The 16596-nt window shown below is 34.7% G+C and overlaps 1 protein-coding gene across 1 annotated transcript; it reads right to left on the reverse strand.

The window, feature by feature from the left end:
• Positions 1-6912: 6912 nt before the first annotated feature.
• On the reverse strand, positions 6913-16519 carry LOC106180685 (ankyrin repeat domain-containing protein 61). The gene is made up of 6 exons (XM_013564745.2): positions 16381-16519; positions 15619-15833; positions 14951-15040; positions 14553-14694; positions 8914-9015; positions 6913-8620 (listed from the first exon to the last, which is right to left on the reverse strand). Exons 2-6 carry the CDS (start codon positions 15789-15791, stop codon positions 8024-8026), a joined length of 1104 nt encoding a protein of 367 aa, XP_013420199.2. The 5' UTR covers positions 15792-15833; positions 16381-16519; the 3' UTR covers positions 6913-8023.
• Between the last annotated feature and the right edge of the window lie 77 nt (positions 16520-16596).

Below are 16596 nucleotides of genomic sequence, written 5' to 3' on the forward strand. Positions count from 1 at the left end.
CCTTAAGTTCTAAATCGAATGTTCTTCAATTATTTCAACATAATTTTTCCCATTTCCTTGCGAAAGATTCAGTTGATCATTTGAGCTTACAAAAAATGGCTCAAGCAGCAAAAAGTCAGGAGCAAATCTATTCTTCTATGGCAGATGCTATTCTAGCAGACGAAATATTTTCTACAGATGATTTTTCTCAAATACTGGTTTGGATTTCAATAGGGTTGTCGGGCTTATTGCTCGTGATAATAATTTGCCTAGGAATCAAGGTCAGGCAATTGGCATTTATAGTGGCTTTGCTGAAGAAGGCACGTGGAAACGATATAGTTCCTACTATGCCGTATTGGTTACTAGATTCCACAACAAAAACAAATAGTAATGAGCCGAAGGTACTGATTATCACGGATTCAATGACATTTCCTATTTTAATAATGCAAATTGTAATTACCATTATCTTCTTGATTTTCCTTGTGGGACATATTAGGAGAACATTCTTTAAGTCTAAGAGAAATACTCTGGTTTTAGAGATTTCCAACAATGAACAATGTATTTCGGTTCCTATCAGAAAACTGTCATTATGTCCAAAGTACTGGGTTTTTCAAAGTCATGAATCGTACTTTGATATTTTAAAGGTTGAAGGTACCTACAGTCCACACCTAACAATAGATTGGCATGGTCTGCAAATTACAAACCTTATAACTAACGAAATCATCACTTTGGAACGAGCTATCCCATTGTCTATGGTCACAGCTTTTAAACTCAGAAAATTACTCAAGAGTGAATATTATGCATTTTTGCGCATTAAACATGCTAATGCACTTTTCTATATTCAGTTTGAGCCATTTGATCACAATGCAGATTAATCTTTGTCCAAGTTAAATTTGACTTGACTTGCTACATGTGTCTAGTATTTACTAAGTGCATTGATCTTTGCGAGCGGACTTTTGGTGTAAGAGGGTGTGTGTACTATCACAGCATTTTAATGACTTTATGATTGAGTTTTTCTCACTGTTACTCCAATGATTGGAGAAACTGATCTATATATTATTATTATTGAGAGTGTGCGAGACGCACAGAATTAACTCGATGAGTTTTAACAAAAATTGAATTTGTTTTAATCACTATATACTATTTTATGAATAATGTAATACGATTATTTGCGCTTTTATAAAATCTATTACATATCACTTATATATAATTAGGATTTTTTGTGTTAATCATGATCATTATTATTTGCATGCTGTATTGTACTTACTTTACTATGTTATGAATATTAATGGTTGTACTTAGAGTTTTTTTTTTTTAACAATTATGATTTTGTAAATATGTCTATTATCATTTTTCTTATTTTCTATTTGATTTTGCAGAAACTGACGAACTTGTACATTTACATTGATGACAGAATTGTAACTTTGTCATTTAAGCTTTTCGAGAACTTCCGTAAACATTCTGTATATATAAATGAATTATACTTCAAACAACAAAGAGAACCGAATTTTCAGATTAAGTTTTCATCTGATTTGATAAATGAATCAATTTTGTTTGCATTTTGTGGAAGGTTTAATAACCTAGACGAGAAGTTGGACTTTATGAAGTTAATTGGCTGTGCTCATTATTTGATGATATCTGAAGATTACATGATATACATGTTGCATCAAATACCATTAGATTTTGGTAAATGTATTATTCAATCTTTATATTATGCATGGAGTGTTACTAAGTTAGTTGTAGTTACTGTACTATTATTGCGACGTTTGAATATTCCTGTTAAGCATTATCATGAATTATTGATGAATGATGATCGAGAAATGACGTATACTCGATTTCGACGACTTGCTCTTAAATTTACAAGGAATGGAATTTGTTCTGATCTTACTATCAGTACAGTGGCACATTGTCCTATTTGTAAATACATTGAACATTAATGCATGCAGCATAGATTGTTTTTGTAAGGGATCTTTTACTACATTACGATAGCATGGTTAGTTTTGTTAATTTACAAATTTGATATTATTTAGTTTTGCTTTAAAAAAAAAATGAAAAAGGAGCGTATGTTGTAAAGTTTTTGAATTCGAGGACGAATTCTTTTGAAGAAGGGGTGTATGTTGTAAAGCAAATGACATACACTTTCGGCAATTACAAAACAATTAAAACAGAATCAAATGTGTAGAAAGTTATCGAGTACAAAGTAAATTTCTTAAAGTGTCAACGAGTGTAGAGACTGTTCTCGAAGATGGAAAGGGTGGAACGTTTCAGAGTCCGAAATAGTTGGATCCGATTGGTTAATTTTTCTATCGATTTGCGCGTGTTTAACACGTGTAGAACTCATGTATACTTGAATTGGACAGGATCCAAAATGAGTAATTCGGAAAATATTTTAAATATTTTAAATCATAAACAAGTTTCATTTAAATTACTAAATTAGGAAATATTGAATAGAGTTTTGCAATATGAGAATGGGAAATATGAGAATGGAAAATAGAATATAAATACTTGTAGATTCTGTGAAAAATTGAGTGTGGGGAATAAATATCTGAAGCTCCAGATCGTCGTTGTTGTCACTATAATATTACTACTTTTAATACTACGTTTACGTGGTTCAAGGTATCTGCAATAACGTATCGGGGCATTCATAGATTGCTATCATAATTGTATATTATTTGGGTTTAAACGCCTAAAGATAGCAGAGACAGGATGGAGGCGTGAATCTTAATGGGAAATATCAAGGACAGCGACAGCGTGAACGTTTGAGATGATCCCTTACGGCAGTCATTGGTAGCCGCTGTTCAAAGTGAAAGAAGAACGCCATGACTGGTGCTAACTTCTGTTGCTTTTTCGGCCGCCGATTGAAGAGAATATCACGCGTATTCTCCAGAGGAATACTAGTATGTGCATTTCTTTCTGTTGTCACAATTTTTTTAGCAGGATTAAACATTCTCAGTCAAAAAAGCAGTAAATTCACGGGAAATAATATCAATCGCCTTAGAAATGAAGAACGTCATATTTATAAAGCAGAGAGCGACGTGCTAGTAAGAGGACGCGTTGCTACAACACCAATGACGGAGAGAGACAACAAAAACTCACTTGTCATGAAATTCACGAATATCAGCAACACTTTACCTGATCCCATAGCGTTGGCTGGAACAACATCCAGGCAACAATTGAAGTTCATTGATAAAATAGTGGAAGATTTACGAGAAATGTTACCGCTTCGAACTGAATCCATTCAAAAGACGAAACTTGCATTTAACCCAAAGACGAAGGTATACGAGATAGATGGAAAACCATTTATTTGGATATTTTGGGAGGGTCAGTCCAGACCCGCCTACGTGGACCTTTGTATTCTGTCCACAGTTTGTCATAATTATAACACTGTTAACGTGAGGGTATTGAACGTCAGTGAATTTACGAAATCTGTCCCCGTCGTGCACCCTGGTTTTCAAGGCTTGAGTTTGCCACACAAAGCTGACTATTTCCGCGTTGCAATGCTTAATGAATACGGCGGTGTATACTTTGACTCGGATACCATCAGCATTAAAAGCATGGGAAGATTGTTCGGACGTTTAGACACCTTCGACGTTGTCGGAGCGTCCTCCTATGTCGATAGTATTCATTTCGGAAATATGGGCCCCATGCGAGCAAGAACGCCTTTTACGCAATCGTGGCTGTCCAAACTTCACACTAAATATGACCAAAAGTTGAAAATTCTCAAAACAAGGGACCCGTTTGGCTGGTCAGAGGTAGGAGGACATATAGCTGTGCCCACTTTGAATAAACTGGTATCTAAAAAGACCATCAAATATCATCAGCTTAACGGTCCAGACTCATGGATTCAGCTCAACGAAAATAGAGTCATGAGTAAAAATCCAGACATTGTGAAAACCATGAGAGACACGGAAATTATCTCTTTAAACAACAAGCTATATCCAGCGAAGTACAAAGGGATGACGAGGGAGCAAATACTGCGTTCTCCAGTCGGATTGTCGCAGCTACTACGGTATTCCTTGGTGAAGTGTTGGAATGAGTTGTTCATGCACCCCTACTGATTTTATCTACGACCTTGAATAGAGATTTTACTACCTTGTTAAAAAGTAAAGTTATCGGTCGACCAATGAATATATTGGTTGAGATACATGGAGACACTGTATGTATTTTATGGTAAGTATTTTGTTTCACAAAAACAAACTGAGAAGCACATGTAAGTAATTTTACAAGTTGGAGAGAGAGTAGACCAGCTGTCAGGAATAATTCGATCTTATCTTGATTTATGCTTGATCCAGAAGATAATGTCGCTATGATGAATATAAATATATATGAAAACAGGCTCGTGCATAATTTATTTCTTCACATTCGTCTTGTTTACAATACTTTAAGTATGATGCTAGCGTACAAACAATGCTGTGAACAGTTGACTCGACATTAAGATTGCGCCGAGCTTACGATTATGAAATACTTGATATGTGTGTAATGATGATGCATACGGTACCTATATTTGTAATTTTGTTGCTATTTTTTTTTTTTTTTTTTTTTTTTTTTTTTGTTAAACGTTTTGTATTGTTACTAACTTACTATTACTATTTATTTCTGTACATTCTCAACAGCTCGGTCTAATGTTGCATGAAAGAAGTATTCAATGAGACGATAAGAAAAAATCTTAGCAAGGGATTTGCAACGTTAGGAAATAGTGTAACTATCCATTTTTTTTTTCTGTGTTGACGTCATGTAGCCCAGAAAAATCTACCTCATCCGCAAGCACTGTACTTTGGCGACAGAAACGCTTTACAATACACAGCAAATAAAGAACTTACAATTTCACTTCCTAAATGATGTCTCAGAACTTGAAATAAATTTGTCATGCAATAAGCAAATGAGCTTGGGATGAACATTCAGTTTAATTTCCGATTCTAGGATTTTCTCAAGCGGAGTAATAACTAGGCATGTGACGTAGGCAAAGTAAAAGAATTTTGGTCCACAGATGCGTGCAATACGAGAAATACAAATTGATACAATGTATCCTCCAAAGCGTGTGCAGTTGAACTTTTTTCAGGTCAATAACCCCACCCAAAGAAGTCAATATGACCTATTACTGTTACAATTACCAATCTGCACTTACATTGGTTAAAATACAAAGTCCTTGTTCTTATAGACAGCATATATTTCGTTTTTGTCGACTTTTTTTTAATAAAAGTTCAATTTAACAGTTTGTCCTTAAACTTTTTCACTTTTCTGCATTTCAAAACATTACCCACATGTAGTAGTATCATACCCTCTACCAGGGCCACAGAATTTTTTCACTTGATATACCGGTACACAGGTATGAGATTATGTCTCTGGCGAATTATGTGCACTTTTCTGTATTGTGAGGTCAGAGAATCGTGTCATGAATTACCGCCGGAGACATATTTGTGAATATCTTCATAAAAATCATTCTGTGACCCTGGTAGAGGGTAGAAATACCATGCAGCTATTTTTAGTTAAATATGTGTCATCTCGGGTCAGCGCCGATACAGTGTGCATTGTAAACACGGGTCGATATGCTGTAGTCGCGGGGGTCTTTTTTATGGCAGCTTATGTAAACAAACAGCTAGCTTGCGCCACCTATTATTTCCGACTAACCGTCACCATTTTTATAAATCCATAATCAGCCGAAAGCAAACTGGAAAGTGAGGAAGATGCTCAAAGATCTCGTTTTGTTCGTCTTATAATGACATCTCTTGGAGTGGCCTGAGAGTAAAATCCAAGTGAAAGAAGAACGCCATGATTGTCGCCAGTTTTTGCAGCTTCCTCGGTCGTCTCCTGAAGAGAACATATACAAGTCTCGAAAAGGATGCTACTGTGTGTGTTTGTGTACCTCTCGCCATAACTTTCTTAGCGGGATTATACATTCTCAATCACAAAAGCAATAGATTCGCTGGAAGTACTATAAATCACATCGAGAACATATTTCGCCTTAACCTCAGGACAGAGAGCGACGTAAGAGGAAGTAATGGTTCAGATGCTTCTAAACCAGTTCCAGTGGCAGAAAGACACACCAGGAACAAAAACTCGCTTTTCGTGAAGTTCACAAATCTCAGCGACACTTTACTTGACCGCAAAGCATATTGGCTGAAACATCATCGGAACAACAATTCAAATTAATCGATCGACCAAAGTGGAAGATTTACAAAAAGAAAAAGAAATGTTACCGCTTCCAACTGAATCTGTTCCACAGACCGACATCCCGAGACTTACATTTAATCCAACGACGACGGTAAAAGAGTTGGACGAAAAAACATTTACTTGTATTTAGATATTTTGGGAAGGTCAATCCAGACCCGTCTACTTGGACCTTTGTATTCAGTTTGTTATTATTAAATCACTCTTAGCATGAGGGTATTGAACAGCAAGTTATATCCAGAACAAAGGGATGACGTGACGACAAATACTACGTTCTCCAGTCTGATTGTCGCAGCTATTACGGTATTCCTTGGTGAAGTGTTGGAATGAGTTTCACATCCACTAATGTACATGTAATATACGTTATTCAATTAACCTTTATTTCTCCACCTGTTAAAAAATTAGTTAAAAGACTGTCGTCCAGTTTTGTAACAGCTACGATCTCCAGAGAGAGGATAGAACAAAGATATAAATCCAGGACCCCAAACTATAAGAATCCAAGATCATAAGCTCCAAGTTACATGCAGTTATCCTGCCTTCTGCACGGAGGAAACTTCCGCTCTACATGTCTTCACTTGTTCTTGACTCTAGGTTATATTGGTTATTGTAGTTCATATTGTTTGTAAAACACGTATTTTTATAAAAGAAACCCAAACATTTATTGATCAGAATTTCAATTACACCGCTATTATATTATAGTTTAAATTAAACTCTGTAGGGAGAGAAAATTGTCAATTTGATACTGGAAACAAAATGCTACCCGTGAAATCTGGCGATTTTAAAATATAAAACGAGATTTTATTCAGAGTTGAAAAAAATTGTTTACAATATCATATTGTAAAAACGCTGACAAAATTCAGCAATGTTTTACACAACCAACCAGCCATTCCTTTTTTAACGCAAAAAAAGGGGAAAAAAGAAAACGAAAAAAAAAAAAAAACTGTAATAAAAAACTTAACGAACAAGGGCAAGGGACACCACGCAAGTAAAAAACATGGTTTCCATAAAATTCCAACTAACATACCTTCAAGAAAATATTTCTGTGGTCAAGTTTTATGTCATACGATCTGATATAGCGGAATTATTAGCATTTACTAGATTATGTACCAGCCACTGCAATATAATGCAAAAAATAAACTATATTTGAAAAATCCTTTTCCATATAAGATTTCTGTATGACAAAAATATACTTCCGATTTCTCTACAGTAAGTAACAATGCCCAAAATAATATATACTGTAAAAATATCCTTTTCCAGGTGAGTTTGCTGATAAAATTGAACACCAACTTGTATATTTATATGATTTAGATATTATACATTTGTATGAATAGCAAACCCCATTCCATCACACTTTTAAAACTGTATAATCAATCTATCACAGGGTGAGTAAACAGACACATACAAACTAAAATATACACAGTCAAAAAAATTTTGAGGTAAAACGTTACTTCAAGTTATTGAGTATGTGTGAAGAGATCACACAACAATAAAGTTTTTATGCCTGGTAATTGCCCCCACCTCCTCCCTCAATAAAAACAAGTTTTTTTTTTGACATACATGTGCATTATGTTTTGTCTGGAAATTGTACTTTGCAAAAAATTTGGAAGTAATGGGCCTAAAAGCAATAATGACAATAATTATCATTCTTCAAGAAAGTCTTTAAGTTTCCCTTATTTAACCATTCAAAATGGACTTCTTTTCAGGAAAAAATAACGTTCTGACATAGTCTTTGTTAGACTTCTTATGTTTATGTTTTTAAAAAATAACATTAAAGGCTTGACAATTAATTTAAGTGATATAAGTAATATCTAGCAAACAAAATACATATTTGCACTTATATGAAAAAATAATAGAGATAAAATCAGACAGTAACTCATTACTGAAAACAAAGGTACTCTTGCATCAACATAGGTAATGGAAGAGACTTAACACTTTTAACAATACTCCTAAATCCAGTATGCTTTCTCAAATTGGCGCGAATAGAGATACGACACAGATCTCTGAGTGCCATTGGCTCATCGTTAAACTTGGTCAACCAATCACAAAAGGTTTTCAAGTCATTCAAATTCAAACTACCATCCTGGCTCAGCTGAAGGTATTGCAACTGCATGATGTTCAGCAGCTGCCTGCTGTCCCATCCACCTAGTACCACCATATGGATTAAATTCATGACACTAGGGGGCAGGTGTGTGGAGGGAGGTGCCACCAAGAAGATGTCGGCACCAAATGCACCCTGGACTGGTAAGTCTTGTGTTGAAATGCTTGTCATGAACCTCACATTGGCACCATGAGAAATCAGCAGCATGGCGGCCTTGTAGTGACCTAGTTTTATGAGATGAACCAGGGGAGTGTGGCCCTGAAGGTTCACTGCTTCTAGATTGGCGTTACACTCCATCAATTGTACCATGGCTTTGAGACTCTTGTCTGTGGCACAGTGGAGAGGAGTGTTGCCCTCTTTATCTCTGTAGTTAGCCTGGTAATGAAGAATTTTCTAATTGTGTATCACTTAATTAAGTAATTAAGGAAGTATTACTTATGTCATTATTGTAAAAAAAAAAGATTTTTTGGATTAAATTAGTTGTGAGTATCAGTATAATGATCCATAACATGAAATAAAATATTCTCTTTGTCACCTCTCGTTTTCCAATCACCTTTGGTCACCCACATAATCAGATTTATATCACATTCATATATTTAATTGTATTAGCTGGTATAGCAGATTCATTTTACAATTCATATATAAGGTTTCCATGAACAAGTGTTTACCTTGGCTTGATTATCACATAGCAATCTGACCATGCCTTGATGCCCATGCTGTACAGCAGCTTGCAACGCAGTGGCATCCAGCTTGCCAACAGGAAGATTAACCTGCACAAAAAAATTTAAATAAACAGTTAATCAATCACTCAATCAAATCAAATCAATGAATATTACCACATTGATTTCTTTGACATGAAATGGCATGTGCAGGATTAGCAAAATGAGAAATGACAGAAAAAAGACATCACAGAAATTTCAAAACAAGGCAGCAAAGCTGTCAAATGTACAGACAAAAAACAGAAAAAAAAAGATGCAAAATAGGTCATTTTGTCAATTTTGATGCAATAATAAATGCTTATAATAGCACAGTCAGTCAACACTGATTTTTAATCATGCACAAGAGGTAACTTGGTTAATAACAGGAGCAGATCCAGAGATATTTTCTGACAGTATACCAAAGTATCTTTGTTGATCTATCCTCCATTTTGATGGTCTTCCAACAGAAACCCGTTAATATAAACTTTTAAATCTGACTGACTTCCAGGAGACCCAGAAGATGGTCTCAATCCACCCCTTCAATAAGATTACAGTTTCAGGACCATGAGAGTTAAAATTCACATGATGAAAGTCTCAATATATGAAAATTGATGACAGTGCATAAAATAATATTACAGCGTGTTTAAAGACATAAATACCAATACAACTGCTTATGTGGAAATACTGAAAATGTTAGAGCCTCAGGTGAATGGGAGTTAAAAATCACATCTTAAAAATGCCAGTGTTGGAGAAAAAAATTAAAAAGAAAACAACAAAAATATAATTCCAATGAAGCTGCTATCCATGCTTCCTTATTATGGACACTATGTTATCTAGCGGAGAGCTTAACCTTTGGGAGTTTACAGGGAAATATCAACAAGTGTGCTTTATTAAATCTCATTTAATGGCCCCTTAATTAGGCAAATGAGTTTATAGCACTGAAATTAGCCCAGTGAATACCCAAGGGGAATTTACAGACTGACCACACAAATTTGTCTATCAAAGGTCTTCAGGCTCATAAGTCACACCTTAAGAAAAGCAGAAAACCATAATGCACAGATACAGGAGACTGCCAATTCTGATGCAATAATACATTATGTTTAACTGCACAGTCAACATCAAATTTTAATTATGCACAACAGGTAACACTGATGAAAGTAAAAGCATAAGGCTTCAGGCCCATCAGAATTCAAGTTTACAATTAGAAAGTGCCAGAATGAGAAAAATGAAAATTTCACAAAAAAATGCATAAATTTAATAAAAATGATAATCCAATAGAGCTGGTTTTCTAATATGAGCTGTATGTCAATCCTAAAAATCATACTTGTAAGTTAAAAATAATAATAAGTAACACAGTTTTCTTTTCATAATGTTTGCAGTAGCAATGCAAAAATATTGTTGTCAATTTTGATGTAACATTACATAATAAATTATAGAATAATTATCACCAATTTTTGATTATTGACAATAAATAGCATGGACATGTAGAAAATTTGATCACCATTCGGCTTCATGTCCATGGGAGCTCCGAGTCCCACAATGAATATGCCAAAAAGATAATGAATATTTCACTCAAATGTATAACTTCCAGAAAAAGAAGCCAATTAGACTGCTTTTCCAACTCATTCTGCATTTTAGTCCTGTGTTTCTTTTTTAAAGGTTTGACAGTCATAACACGGTTTTCCCATAATGGTCATCATGGCAGCAGCACCAAAAATTGTGTTTTCTTCTAATTTGATGCAACATTACATTATGCTTAACAGTATAATGACCATCAATTTTTAATAATAGAATATTAGTAACATGGACATTCAGAAAACGTGACAAGCAAAGGTCTTCAGGATCTTGGAACTTCAAAGTCACACCTTGAAAATGCCAATAAGTGAAAAATTAAATTTTCACAAAAAAACTGTTTAAATGCCAGAAAAAATTAACAAACAGACTGCATTGCCTACTGAAGCTGTATTTTAGACCCATGTTTCTTTCCTGTAAGTTTGAGAACAGTAATTGACATGATTTTTGTTAAATGGTCATCATGAGAGCAGTGCCCAAAATAGGGGTTTCTTCAAATTTTGATGCAATATTACATAATGTTTAACAGCATAATGACCATCAATTTTTAATAATGGAATATTAGTCACATGAACATTCAGAAAACGTGACTAGCAAAGGTCTGCAGGCTCATGGAACTTCAAAGTCACACCTTGAAAATGCCAATATGTGAAAAATTAAATTTTCACAAAAAACTGTTTAACTGCCAGAAAAAATTAACAAACAGACTGCATTGCCTACTGAAGCTGTATTTTAGCCCCATGTTTCTTTCCTGTAAGTTTGAGAACAGTACTTGACATGATTTTTGTTAAATGGTCATCATGAGAGCAGTGCCCAAAATAGGGGTTTCTTCAAATTTTGATGCAATATCACATAATGTTTAACAGCATAATGACCATCAATTTTTAATAATAGAATATTAGTAACATGAACATTCAGAAAACGTGACTAGCAAAGGTCTGCAGGCTCATGGAACTTCAAAGTCACACCTTGAAAATGCCAATATGTGAAAAATTAAATTTTCACAAAAAACTGTTTAACTGCCAGAAAAAATTACCAAACAGACTGCATTGCCTACTGAAGCTGTATTTTAGCCCCATGTTTCTTTCTTGTAAGTTTGAAAACAGTAAGTGACATGGTTTTTCTTAAATGGTAATCATGGGAGCCCAAAATAGGGGTTTCTTCAAATTTTGATGCAATATTACATAATGTTTAACAGCATAATGACCATCAATTTTTAATAATAAAATATTAGTATCATGGATATTCAGAAAATGTGACTAGCAAAGGTCTGCAGGCTCATGGAACTTCAAAGTCACATCTTAAAAATGCCAAAATGTAAACAAGACAGCACTGTTCTGAAATAGGTTTATTTCCATTTTTAACATTTTTTTAACATAAAACAAAATAAACAGTTTTCTACCATTTGTATATGATCAACTAAGAAAATTGATGAGATGGGAAAAATATCAATAGAACAGTGTTATATGTCCAATTTCCTCCATTCTGAGATTCTGAACATAGTGGATGATTGAATCTGACAAACTGCAATGATATGAGTTTATTTCCATTTTTGACACTATATTACACAATACACAATAACAAGTTTACCATCATTTTTACATAATCAACTAACAATGTTATTAAGATGCAGGAAATGTCAAACAAACACTTTTACGTGTCTTATTAGTTCAATAATGAGACTGTTAACATGCCTAACAACTGAATCTGAGGAAATGTGAAAAAACAGCATAACTTCTAAAAGAATGGCCCGATTATGCTGATTTTGGAACTCAACCTGCGTCTTAGTTGGCTTGACTACTCCTGTGAGTATAATGACAATTGGCCTATCTGCTTTTCTTATATTGTGTTATTAGTGTTGCATATATGTTGAAAGAAGTGAAAAAACAGCATAACTTCCCTAAAAATGGCCCGATCATGCTGATTTTCGAACTTTACCTGCGTATTATAAATATTCATCAGTTCTGTAAGTTTCAAGCCAAAAGGTAAAATGGTTTTCCATTTATGGTGTTATCGGTGCTGCATATATGCTGAAAAAAGAGAAAAAATAGCCTAAATTCACTAAAAGTGACCCAATCACGCTGATTTTCGAACTTTACCTGCGTATTATGAATATTCATCAGTTCTGTAAGTTTCAAGCCAAAAGGTAAAATGGTTTTCCACTTATCGTGTTATCGGTGCTGCATATATGCTGAAAAAAGTGAAAAAACAGCATAAATTCCCTATAAGTGACCCGATCATGCTGATTTTCGAACTTGACCTGCGTATTATGAATATTCATCAGTTCTGTAAGTTTCAAGCCAAAAGGTAAAATAGTTTTCCACTTATCGTGTTATCGGTGCTGCATATATGCTGAAAAAAGTGAAAAAACAGCATAAATTCCCTATAAGTGACCCGATCATGCTGATTTTTGAACTTGACCTGCGTATAACGAATATTCATCAGTTCTGTAAGTTTCAAGTCAAAAGAAAAAACAGGTTTCCACTTATCGTGTTATCGGTAAAAGTGCACGGCGACGACGGCGACGGTGACGACAGACGCAGATGATGGCTATATGTACAGACACATCTGTGTCTGTACATAAAAATTGATGAAATGGGAAAAGTATCAATAGAACAGTGTTAAATGTCCAATTTCCTCCATTCTGAGATTCTGAACATAGTGGATGATTGAATCTGACAAACTGCAATGATATGAGTTTATTTCCATTTTTGACACTTTATTACACAATACATGATAACAAGTTTACCATGTTTTTTACATAATCAACTAACAATGTTGTAAAGATGCAGGAAATATCAAACAAACACTTTTAGGCATCTTATTAGTTAAATAATGAGACTGTTAACATGCTTAAGAATTGAATCTGAGGAAATGTGAAAAAAACAGTATAACTTCTAAAATAATGGCCCGATTATGCTGATTTTCGAACTCAACCTGCGTTTTAGTAAGATTGACCACTCCTGTGAGTATAATTACAATTGGCCAATCCGTTTTTCTTATATTGTGTTATCAGTGTTGCATTTATGCTGAAAATAGTGAAAAAACAGCATAAATTCCCTCAAAATAGCCCAATCATGCTGATTTTCGAACTTGACCTGCGTATTATGAATATTCATCAGTTCTGTAAGTTTCAAGTCAAAAGGTAAAATGGTTTTCCACTTATCGTGTTATCGGTGCTGCATATATGCTGAAAAAAGTGAAAAAACAGCATAAATTCCCTCAAAATAGCCCAATCATGCTGATTTTCGAACTTGACCTGCGTATGATGAATATTCATCAGTTCTGTAAGTTTCAAGTCAAAAGGTAAAATGGTTTTCCACTTATCGTGTTATCGGTGCTGCATATATGCTGAAAAAAGTGAAAAAACAGCATAAATTCCCTAAAAGTGACCCGATCATGCTGATTTTCGAACTTGACCTGCGTATTATGAATATTCATCAGTTCTGTAAGTTTCAAGTCAAAAGGTAAAATGGTTTTCCACTTATCATGTTATCGGTGCTGCATATATGCTGAAAAAGAGAAAAAACTGCATAAATTCCCTAAAAGTGACCCAATCATGCTGATTTTCGAACTTGACCTGCGTATTATGAATATTCATTAGTTCTGTAAGTTTCAAGTCAAAAGGTAAAATGGTTTTCCACTTATCGTGTTATCGGTGCTGCATATATGTTGAAAAAAGTGAAAAAACAGCATAAATTCCCTAAGAGTGACCCGATCATGCTGATTTTCGAACTTGACCTGCGTATTATGAATATTCATCAGTTCTGCAAGTTTCAAATCAAAAGGCAAAATGGTTTTCCACTTATCGTGTTATCGGTAAAAGTGCACGGCGACGGCGACGGCGGCGACGACGGCGACGACAGACGCAGATGATGGCTATATGTACAGACACATCTGTGTCTGTACATAAAAAGATTCCATTCCAATGTTTTCATACTAAGGTCATACAATGACCATTCTGCTCATCACCCCTAAATAGGAAGCAGTTTCGTTATCTTTACATATAATGCATAGTGGAGAAGAGTAACCCTTACACCTGCTCCAGAATTAATCAGCAGAGCCGCCACATGGCTGTTTCCCAACATGGCAGCATAATAAAGTGGAGACAGGCTGGCAGAGTCCTTTTTATTCACACAGGCATGATGGTCTATCAGCAGTTGAGCAAAGTTGACATTTCTGGTAAGTAGAAAGAATCACGTGCTATGGTAACACATGTTAGATCAGACTTCACAGAGCTACACAGCACAAAACCCAGTGGCTTTGAAATCTTTTGGTTCATTTTGATAATGGTCACATAATTTTTCAAAAATTTTCAGGATATCCTATAAAGAGATTTTAAAGTGACAAAGAAAAGTATTTTTCCTAGGTAAAAGATTAACCATTAAAAAATAATATATTATGCAGATGTGGATTCATCAGTACAGGAGTCTACCTTAATCTAGCAGCCACCATAATGGGGTACTCCTCTTCTCCATCTTCTGAGTCCCTACACACACTTCTCTGGTTGGGGTCAGCTCCATACCTGAAACAAATTAGGTGTACAATCAGTCTATGGCTTTTTATTAGCCCGATTGCCCTTCTGGACACCAAGATATAAGAATTGACTTATCCATAACAGAAAAAAGCTCCCTAAAAGGCACATCTTTGCAAAATTTTATAGGCCTGCCTCAGTTTTACTGACAATATGGACCAGTGTTAGCATTGCAGATTGAATACAATGATGAAATTGGCTGACATATTCAACAATGTACATGTCTTTTATCTTCTTGAAACTGTTACAAGATGGTCTTCTTTAGGAGTTAAAATAATTCTAAACACTTGCTATGAAGATCATCTAAATGCGCTAAAGTAAAATTGCTAGATGCCAAGGCTTAGACACTGTGAGGTTCTAAGATGCAGAAAGATGTACTTTAATATGAATTTTTATAATTTTAAAGTCTAAATTGGAAAGTACTTTAATATGAATTTTTATAATTTTGAAGTCTAAATTGGGAAGGATAAGAAGCTTCAATACAAGTTAAAAGTTTTTGGAACATTTATAAACACCTTCAAGGAGAATTGATGTCACAGTAAAATATCTTTAAGTATGTTAAACAGTACCTCAGCAGCAGTTGTATCACTCCTATGTGCCCCATATACATAGCCATGTTGAGGGGGGTCACCCCAGAGTCTGAGATCCTCTTGTTCACATCAACGCCCCTATCCAGCCACTTCTGAACATCCTGGAGATCTCGGTCCAGAATGGCTCGCCTCAGACCATGGTAGAATGGCATGCTGTTATATCACAGTTACACAAGTTGGCAAGAATGTGGAACCTGGAGAATTAATATAAAGGTTTGGGTAAATAATATCAGAAATCATTCTAGATATTTTAATTATTATAAAATCAAATAAAGATAAGATATCAGCTGATTGAAAAGACATTCTGCTTCAGAAAACAGCATCTATTTACGTTTCTTTGTAGTCCATGTTTAAGATCAATTTGCTTATGCTAAAAATATCTTAAGCTAGTGATTATTTACAATACCAGAAATCAAATTACAATTTGCTCTGAATTGTAAAATGATTGTAATCAGGAAAAAATTAATTTGGCCATCAAGTAAAGGCGGTGTAAAATTCTACACATCGAGTCCGAACTCATAACGCTCCTGTGTCAAGTCAAATAAATCACAGAACGTAACGATGACAAGTGACATAACAACAGTGTCGACAAGATAAATCTGTCTGTGCTGACACTGACAGCAACTTCATCCCCTCCAGATAAACGCAAACTGTGAATCTATCCCTTTAGCAATTGTTATATTTTAACGTGCATTAATTATAACAGATCTATATTGTCACGTACTAAGACTTAATACTCACGTTCAGAGTCCCATTCTCATGAATTATTACAATGTTTTGATTTTTAAGGGAGAACCTGTTGCACTGTTCACCATCTTGGAATTCCTGTGGCCTCTGTGGCCTCGATTTGGATAAATTCTGAAATTTTGTAATTTTTTACATTAATATGAATATTATTGCAATGTTAATAATTTCAATATGTTCTTTACAAATACTGTTTTTATTCTGATGCCTTTT

The sequence above is a fragment of the Lingula anatina genome, chromosome 3, assembly GCF_051362555.1.
Source record: "Lingula anatina isolate TDL-2025a chromosome 3, LinAna3.0, whole genome shotgun sequence".
NCBI classification, from domain to species: Eukaryota; Metazoa; Brachiopoda; class Lingulata; order Lingulida; family Lingulidae; genus Lingula; species Lingula anatina.